This window comes from Apis laboriosa, unplaced genomic scaffold (assembly GCF_014066325.1).
Source record: "Apis laboriosa isolate Shangri-la unplaced genomic scaffold, ASM1406632v1 scaffold19_cov150, whole genome shotgun sequence".
Lineage (NCBI taxonomy): Eukaryota > Metazoa > Arthropoda > Insecta > Hymenoptera > Apidae > Apis > Apis laboriosa.
The window spans coordinates 2,846,624-2,856,501 of NW_025222278.1; the positions used below are offsets into that span (position 1 = coordinate 2,846,624).

At 32.6% G+C, this 9,878-nt stretch overlaps 1 protein-coding gene across 1 annotated transcript in view; it reads left to right on the forward strand.

The window, feature by feature from the left end:
• The window catches only part of LOC122712177 (potassium voltage-gated channel protein Shaw-like), a 40,188-nt gene that overhangs the window by 23,840 nt on the left and 6,470 nt on the right, over positions 1-9,878 (forward strand). Inside the window, exon 2 of the mRNA XM_043931600.1 lies at positions 718-1,096. Coding sequence (XP_043787535.1) covers positions 770-1,096 — 327 coding nt within the window. The 5' untranslated portion in view covers positions 718-769. The remainder of the gene's footprint in view (positions 1-717; positions 1,097-9,878) is intronic.

The following is a 9,878-nucleotide window of genomic DNA, read 5'->3' on the forward strand; positions in this document are numbered from 1 at the left end:
AGTTACAACTGAAATTATCATAGAACAATTATAATATCTATGAATAAATGTTACTCAATAAGTAGTAACTAATATCTATGAGTAAATATTACTTTTCCAATTGAATCGAACTCCCAATTCTGTTTATAATTGGAATTATCGTAGAACAATTATAATATCTATGAATAAATGTTACTCAATAAGTAATAACTAATATCTACGAGTAAATGTTACTCAATAAATAATAACTTAATTTTAATAAATAATTACTTTATTCTATATAAATTATTTAATATATAATTACTATTATTATTTACTATTTACTATATAAATTAAGTAGTTACTTTCCCAATTCAATCGAATGTCAAATTCTATTTATAATTGGAATTATCATAGAACAATTATAATATCTACGAATAAATATTACTCAATAAATAATAACTTAATTTTAATAAATAATTACTCAACTTTATTCGAAATTAAAAGTAGTTACTTTCCCAATTCAATCGAATGTCCAATTCTGTTTATAATTGAAATTATCATAGAACAATTATAATATTCACGAGTAAATATTACTCAATAAATAATAACTTAATTTTAATAAATAATTACTCAACTTTATTCGAAATTAAGTAGTTACTTTCCCAATTCAGTCGAACGCCCAATTCTGGTTACAACTGGAATTATCATAGGAAAAAATAGATTTGGACGTAAATGTAACGAATATTGTGATTGCAGGCCGCGTGGGTTTCTCTGAGTCGGGACCGACGATAGCAGAGCCGCGATAAAAATGAGCATTCTAAACGCGGATTCGGAGAACCGCGTGACCCTGAACGTGGGCGGTATCCGGCACGAGACGTACAAGGCGACCCTGAAGAAGATCCCCGCGACCAGGCTGTCGAAGTTGACCGAGGCCCTCGCCAATTACGACCCGGTCTTGAACGAGTACTTCTTCGACAGGCATCCGGGGGTCTTCGCCCAGGTGCTCAACTACTATCGCACGGGGAAGCTCCATTACCCGACCGATGTGTGCGGCCCCTTGTTCGAGGAGGAGCTCGACTTTTGGGGCCTCGACTCCAATCAGGTGGAGCCGTGTTGCTGGATGACGTACACCCAGGTATATGAACGTTCGAACACTCATCTGTCGCTTCTCCTTTTTTTCTTTATTGCCCTTTTCACTTGTGTATTTTACTTTAATCGTGTAGATCGGTCTTTGTGGATGCAGATTGAATAATTCTTTTTTACTTTTTTTTTTTATTCGTTGAATCGTAGCTCGATAACGAAGCTTTCATTTTCTGGGGTCGTTTCTCGTTTTGTAATTGAGATAAAGAAGGGATGTTAAATCGTTATTTCGAGGAAACGCTCGAGTCAAGCTTTTTTTTTTTTTTTNTTTTTTTGCTATTGTTAGATGTAAAAGTTTCGATCGAAAGTTTCAAAGTTTTACTTATGTTTTATATAGATGTGTTCCGTTGCTTGTTTTCGTTCGTTGCTGTTAAGTTATTCTCGAGAGTCGTTGTTTACGTTAATAAACCGAAAGAAGTGCGTTTTTAGGTTATTTGGAATTAGTTGAAAATTACAAGTAAAAGTAAAAGGGTGATAAATATATTTAAAAATTTTGTTGCGTCGATATATAACGAGTTCTCGAATTCTGATATTTATTTATTTTGTAACGCCTTGGCCAATTTTCTTAGAAGATTTTTTTTTTTTTTTGAAAAAACATTTCACATGTATATATACATATATATATATATATTTTTCCTTCTCTTTATAATTATTGCATCAAACAATTTGTACAATGTGACAAGAAAAATCTGCATCCACAATCACACTAGTAAATACTGCATTATATTTTACAATATAATTGGAATGTGTTTGTCATGTTTGTTTATAATACCATTTTATATTCAATCTAGATGAATAATCGCATAGATATAAATTGCACTACGCAAACGGTGCGACACAAGCATAATGTTGACTTTACTCGATGATTAATTACAATCATTTTTTTTGATTAACGATGTACATACACTTATCTATTTGTACAATGCGAACCTTACAAAATAATCGGCACTTACTACATGCATCTACTTTCACGATATATTCTCAATATTCACAGATTCGTTTCACTGGGTGAAATAACGATCGATGATCAACGTCAAATATTATGATATTAAAAAATTATAATATATATATATACATATATATAAAGCTTGTCAGATCTGTTGAAAATGGAAAATGGAAATCAGAAATGCAAAAGTAAATCCGTGTAATCCGTCTTCTTTTTTACTTACATTCTTTTAAATTCTCCTCGTTTCTTCCCCCCTTTCTCTGTTTTAAATTGCATGGTACACGCACAATTATCGATCGATATTTCGTGGAAACTAGAGCACCGTGTACGAGACAAGAGAATTGATGTCTCATACCATGCACATGTACAAGAAGCAAGAATATGAAAATAATCGAAAATCACCAGAGGAAAATTGTCGCGAAATTTATTGTTATCTCCCCCCTTTTTTTATATATTTATTAACAAATTAATTAATATCGATATATATATATAATAATAATAATAATAATGATGATGAGGAACGCATTTGGAAATGCATTTATAACGTTGGAAAAATATTTTGAAATTTTCTCGAGTACTTTTTTGCTTTTTTCGAAAAGCTTTTTTTTTTTGTGCGATTTTTTCGAAATATTCTTTTTCGAATGAAATGCTGTACAGATATCTGTCGGATAAATCTGAACGATTGATGCTCGTTTATTAAAATTTTCCAGCCAAACTCCGGCAAATTGACACATTTTCAGGAAGAATAGAGCTCGTCGATTGTTATTTCCACGAAAATTAATCCCGCTATTTCCACGCCGCGAGGGAAAAAAAAGAAAAAAAAAAAAAGCTGGCACTTCGTGATCGTCGCATTAACGGGATCAAACGAGCCGATCAAATAAATTGCATTTTGTTTCCTTCGTCCCGTTGTTAAGATAAATACACGGCACCGATATAAAATCGATGGAGCTACGTAATTAATTAATCGCCTCGAGTGGGTGAGAAATAAAATTGAATTTATCCGATCGTTTCCCTTTGTCGTTGCCTTCCTTTTTTGCCCCTCTGTTAACGCTTCCTCGCGATATAATATTTCTATATACAAATATTAGGAAAAACGATAAAAATTGGTACGTGATTGCGGAGTAAAAAAAAAGGGGAACGAAGAAATTACGATTTAAATATACACAGAGAATAATAAACACGTGAATAAATTAAATGTTTTAAAAATTTTAACATTACTCGTAACATCACTGCTCTATCCGAACTTTCTCGTATTTCTCGTCAACTTATTATCCATCTTATGGACGATAGTCCATAAGTATCGAAGAAAATGGCGGCCATTTGCCGCTTCGACAGTGCTCGATTCGCGTTCGAACGAAAGAGAAAGGGAAACGAGAAATTTGCGCGATGGTGTGTGTACAGGAAGGGGATTTTGATTAAACGCCGTTGATTCGCGGCGCGTGTGAAGATATAAGATAAAGTGGACGCGATTCTTCTCGTGTTTCGATAAAATTTATACACCTATTCGTCCGCGTTAAGTCTGAAAGATTTGTCTGGGGGCAGTGTTCGAATTGGAAAAATATATTATTGAAAAAATGAAATGTCAGGAATTTGCACAGGGAATGAAAGAAAAATATCGAAAATTTTCTTCGAGAAAACGCTCGATCTTGGCTGAGAGATGAGATAAAACGTTAAAACGTTTGTTCGAATCACGTTGCATTTCTTACGCCGTTTTCGATGAAAATGAAGAATGGATATTTATTCCGTGTAACGCAAATGAAACGTCCATCTTTTCAACGTTTTTCGGTGAACCAGCGTTGATACGAAAATAGCAAACGTTATTCGCGTAACGCGCATATTTGAAATAATAAAGTCGTAAATCACGATGGCCACGTTGCAATACGTACGAATATGCATATACGTGCACATTACCCGTTTCGTGACAGTGGAAAATTAAGATGCTATCTCTCGGTCGGTGGTCGGATGATAAAATCGTTCGTAATGTAACGGAGGTATAAATAATATTAACTTCGTTTCCTCATAAGAAAAAAATTTCTTATTTAATTAGAGCAATGCCATATTTTGTTTAAAAAGTTTCGTTCGTGCAATTTTTGATGATATTTGTGTTTGAAAAAAATAAAAAAGAGAGAAAGTTTACCCCGTCGATATTATACGAAATTATTTCGAGAAAGTGAAGTTTATCTCAACGAACGGAGAAAATATTGCATCATTTTCAAAGGGGGCTAGCGAATGAAACTCTGTTTAATAATAAATTTCCACCCCTTTATATACCATATGTAAAATATACGTATTTTAATATCGCACAGATATTTATATATGGAGACGGAATCGATATATCAACACCTTATCAATTCGATAAATTCGCGCTGTGGTGTTCGAAATGTCAATAATATATATATCTAGTTGCAAAGTCGAAATGAAAACTGAAAGCGTCGATAAGCGTCGATAACTTTAACAGAGGGATAGAGAGAAGGAAAGGAGAGGAGGAAAGGGCATTATTTAATTGGATGGATGGGCGATGTAAGGTTTGAAAATTGGCGGGAATTTTGAATTTTCGAGGTGGAGGATTTCGACGGGGAGGAAATTTATGAACGCGATTCTCGATTCGTTTTAACGATCGTGTAAAGTGGTTACACGACGAGACATGGGCGTTTCTGACCGATTAACCGCACGAATCACCACCCCGTGCTTATACCGTCTTCTAATCGGGGTCGTGTAGTAAGTACGTACTCGAACCGGTTTCCGGTTCTGATGTACCGCATTCGCCAAAATCCAGTAACGACAAGGTTCCAGTAATATTCAAATGCGGCCCGCCGCAATCATGGCATACCATTCCACGAGTCTATCGTGCATTATCTACATTATCCAAATTGTCAATCGATGACCAATTAGGCACAAAGTACGACTGTGCCTGGCAATTATTCGTGGAATCACGCGTTCACGAATTTCACGTTTCTTTCTTAGTAGGAGTCATGCTCGCGCCTATTACTTATAATAAATTGTGGATTTATTATTATTTCAGAAATATGTTTTCTCTTTTCTTTTTTTTTCTTTTCTAATTCCTTTTGAATTTCTGAAATTAAATTTAAATGTTACGATATTGAGTATCTTGCTATACAAAAATAATCATAATAAATCGATCTCTCTTTATTTGAGAAAAGAGAAAAAAAATATAATAGTGGAAGAATTTTTTTAAATAACTTAATAATGAAATAATAAACGGATTCGACGTGCTTTCTAAAAGGAGCTATAAAAATTTCGTGAAATCTTGTAATACACGAAAATAATTATAACAAATCGATCCCTCGTTAAATCTTTATTTGAAAAAAGAAAGATAAAAATATAATAGCGAGAGAACTTTTTTAAATAACTTTTTTAAATAACTAATGAAGCAATAAGCAACTTCGATGTGGTTTCTAGAAGGAGCCATAAAAATTTCGTGTATAAAACTTAAATATTGTGATATTAAGTATCTTGTAATATGAAAATAATAAATTTCTCGTTAAATCTTTTTTAAAAAAAGGAAGACAAAAATGTAATAAGAATTTTTTTAAATAACTTAATAAGTAATAATAAGAGTAATAAGCGAATTGAAAGATGAACAATTTCGACATGGCTTCTAAAAATTAGTATGAAATTTAAATATAATTATATTAAGTATCTTTTAATACGAAAATAATCATAATAAATTGATTCCTCGTTAAATCTTTGTTTAAAAAAGGGGGGCAAAAATATAATAGCGAAAGAATTTCTTTAAATAACTTAATAAGTAATAAACGAGTTAAAACATGATTTCAGCATGGCTTCTAGAACGAGCTATGAAAATTTCGTGTATGAAATTTAAATATAATTATATTAAGTATCTTGTAATACGAAAATAATCGTAATAAATCGATTCTTCGTTAAATCTTTGTTTTAAAAAAGGGTGGCAAAAATATAACAACGAAAGAATTTTTTTAAATAACTTAACAAGTAATAATAGAATAATAAGCGAATCGAAAAGTGAGCAATTTCGACATGGTTTCTAGAAAAAACCATGAAAAATTGGTATGAAATTTAAATATAATTATATTAAGTATCTTGTAATAATCACAATAAATCGATTCCTCGTTAAATCTTTATTTAAAAAAGGGGGGCAAAAATATAACAGCGAAAGAATTTTTTTAAATAACTTAACAAGTAATAATAGAATAATAAGCGAATCGAAAAGTGAGCAATTTCGACATGGTTTCTAGAAAAAGCCATGAAAAATTGGTATGAAATTTAAATATAATTATATTAAGTATCTTGTAATAATCACAATAAATCGATTCCTCGTTAAATCTTTGTTTTAAAAAAGGGGGGCAAAAATATAACAACGAAAGAATTTTTTTAAATAACTTAACAAGTAATAATAGAGTAATAAGCGAATCGAAAGGTGAGCATCGTGAAACAATTTCAACATGGCTTCTGGAAGAGATTGAGCGCGCATGAATATTTCATACTTCTAGGTTCCGCTATCGGCATTGGCCAGCAGGAAGTTTTAAGCGAAGCGTATATCTCTCAACGTGCAATTATCGGTCGTTTTTAAGACGTATTAAAGTCTCGATAGCTTGTTTAACGACTACCAAACTATCGCGCAATTTGTCTTACTTACCATTAAAAACGGATACACCATGGTGTATTCACCATAATTTCGATGAGCGATTGTTTCCGTTGGATAAACGTTGACTTTATGACGACGAATAAAGTTATTTTTTAAGAGAATCGATATTTTAAGCTGCACGCAGAGAATTTCTGCATTTTACATAGGATTAACATTGCACGGTTCATTGGAATGAAGAAATGAGAATTTATCCGTTTCGTATGCAAGGGGATATTTTCTATAGAATTAATTCAATTTTTTCGAGTTATAAAATAGCAGATCACGGGTTGCTAAATGAGCTATCTTGAAAATTTAATGCCAATTCATATACCGAAAGAATTTCAAAATTATTTACTTTTCTATTTAATTTAATAATTTTTTTTTTTTCTATCTAATTTAATTCACTTTCTTCGCTTCTATGATTTTTCTGTACCATATTTTCTCTATGAAAATATTTCCAGTTTTGAGTGAAATATCAGAAATTACGCTTCCCTTTTACGAAATATTTTGTTAAGTGAATTACCATTTTGCCGTAAAAAAATATATAGCATAACACACAAACTTTGGTTGTATTTTTTCTTTTAATTGAAGTTAATTTAAATTAACTAACTATAATGTCATTTGTGAAAAAACCTTATCAAAATTTTCTGGATAATCCGAAAAGAATTTCTACAAATAGTACATTTAAAGTATTCTAAATAATTCCAAAAATTATTCCGTAATTTTATTCCAAAATCTACGAATTTACATATTAATAAATCAAAAATCGAAAAAGCAATGTCAAACCACCAAAAAAAAAAGAAAATCGAAACGTCCCCCAAAGTTACCCATAACGCGATGAAAAAAATTTCAAATTTTCAATTTGAAAAAGTCAACAAAAAAAATAAATAATAATAAAAATCACATTCCCAAAGCTAGGACTTTCGTGGTCACAGCACTACAAAGAAAGGCAAGAAAGCAACATCCGTTCCAATTTTAAAAACCTCGATCGTTCGATGACGACGAACGAACAACTATTACGATCGAATTCCAGTTAGAACGCGAGGTGAAACGAGACCAAACGAGTCAAAAAAAGAAAGAAAGAAAGAAAAAAAAAAAAAAACAGGTGATTAATCGTGAGACGAAAATGCGATTCCGTGGGAATGTAGGTTGAACGCTAGTAGGCGATGAAACACTAGGCTCGTGAACCCGATTCGAATTAATTACGTTCCGGTGTGACCAATAACAGAACTGATGATTTGTTCATCGGTCGGTATAACAGGACGGCGATCCGGACGATCAGGTGAAGAGAGAAACTGATTAAATCGGTGTGTTTTTCCCCTCTCTCGAAAGTTGTTCTTCCTTAATTATTGTGTTAGCCTTGTATAAAACGCAATCAGTGATTGTTTCTCGGGCAGGAATATTAAATGTTTGCGTATGCAAATTGGAAACAGGGGAATCGAAGAGATTCAGTTCCCGTGTTTCGATTATTATCATTTTATTAGCTTTTGTTTTTCTTCTTCTTCTTCTTCTTTTTCTTCTTTATGAGATCGTGAGAATAGTGGTTGTAATAAAAAAAAATATATATATATATACATATCATGTATATAAAATTAGAAGAATATCTTTCGATTCTCGCAATTTACATTTTTTCTTTTCCTTTTTTGGTAGATTGGTGAATGAATTTGGTAGATTTAGTGAAGAATTTTCTCCATTTCCTTCTTTTCCTTCCTTTCTTCGATATCTCTGCATATTTATACTTTTATATTCGAACAATTGATTTTTAGAATCTATTCTACATCGATCTGCATGTTTTTAAATTTAATTTTAAATTTATTATACACACATATATATATATAAATAAATCAATCAATCCTGGAATTATTATTATTGTCTCTTTCATCATTCTATATATATACATAAACAAAAAAATATTTATGTATAATTTTATTCAGTGAAGTAGCTTTGACGCAAATAACGATGCTGGTTTCGAAGCTATATCATTTAAAATATACGATCGAGCATTATGATAAATTCATTGGTTCGAAACGACGCCTCAAACTTGTTTAATAAACTTTCCAATCGAAAACTCGTCAAATCGTTACATCAATAAAAATAATCGCGATCCCATGGCCTCCATTCCGAGGGGTTACAAGCCCTCGAGAAGTGTTGGTCGGATAACGATAAAGGAATAGCACAACGTGCTACATGATTTAGAAGACCTAAGAGATCGTGGAGCATAATGGGATCGGGTAAATTGATGATGGCTCGGTTGAATCCGCGACCAACGTGTCGTCACAGACGCCATTTATACCCCCGTGGAAATCGCCAATTCCACGTGGCAGTCGAAACAAATGCGCCACGTGGGATGACTGGGGGATCAGTGGGATCGATGCCTCCTTCCGTCCTTTCGTGAAACGATGATGCGCGGCAGGATAGCTGGGATGCGATTGGTTACACAGTGATCGTATTATAAACGAGGGGATTAGAGGAGAGGCGTTTAATATAAGAACGTAATAAGAAAGAGAGAAACGAGATATCCGTCTTTTCTTAATCGCAACGAGAGATACCTTATGGAAGAAGAGAAAAAGTGTGAGAAAGAATTGAAAAATGAATTTTTCTTTTTTTTCTTTTTTTATTTTGGAAGAAGTGAATTGAAGGAATCCAATGATGTTCGACGAGAAACTCTCAAATAGTGATACCGTACACTTCCAAGTTTCAAATCTGGATTGGAAAACATTGAATCCTCTCTCTTCCTTCCCTTACAACATCGAGTCGGGCTCTGTGATCGAACCACCACTTACAAAGAGATATGACGTAGTCAAAGACGAGTCTGTATTTGAATCCTTTGAAGGGATTAAAGGATTAATGTTTCCTTTAATCAACTCAAAAACTAAGATATTAATAATAACTTATATAAATCTACGTCGTCGAATTAATCACAAAGAATCGTGAAAGGAAACATTCGTCGAAAGATCGCAGGATCTTTTTTATTCTCGAATCGCGTACGTCTCAAGCATCAAGATGGAGTCAAACGAAACGTATCTCTTTTTCACCCAAACAATACAAAAATCCAACAAGAAGCATAAGAAACATAGAAAAAGGATAGGAAAAAGTTTCGAAACCAGCCAGAGTTAGAAACGTGATCGTAGACAAAGTAAAATTTGGAATGATTTTTTTCCTTCCATATGTGTGTTTCACGCTATATATATATATATATATATATAT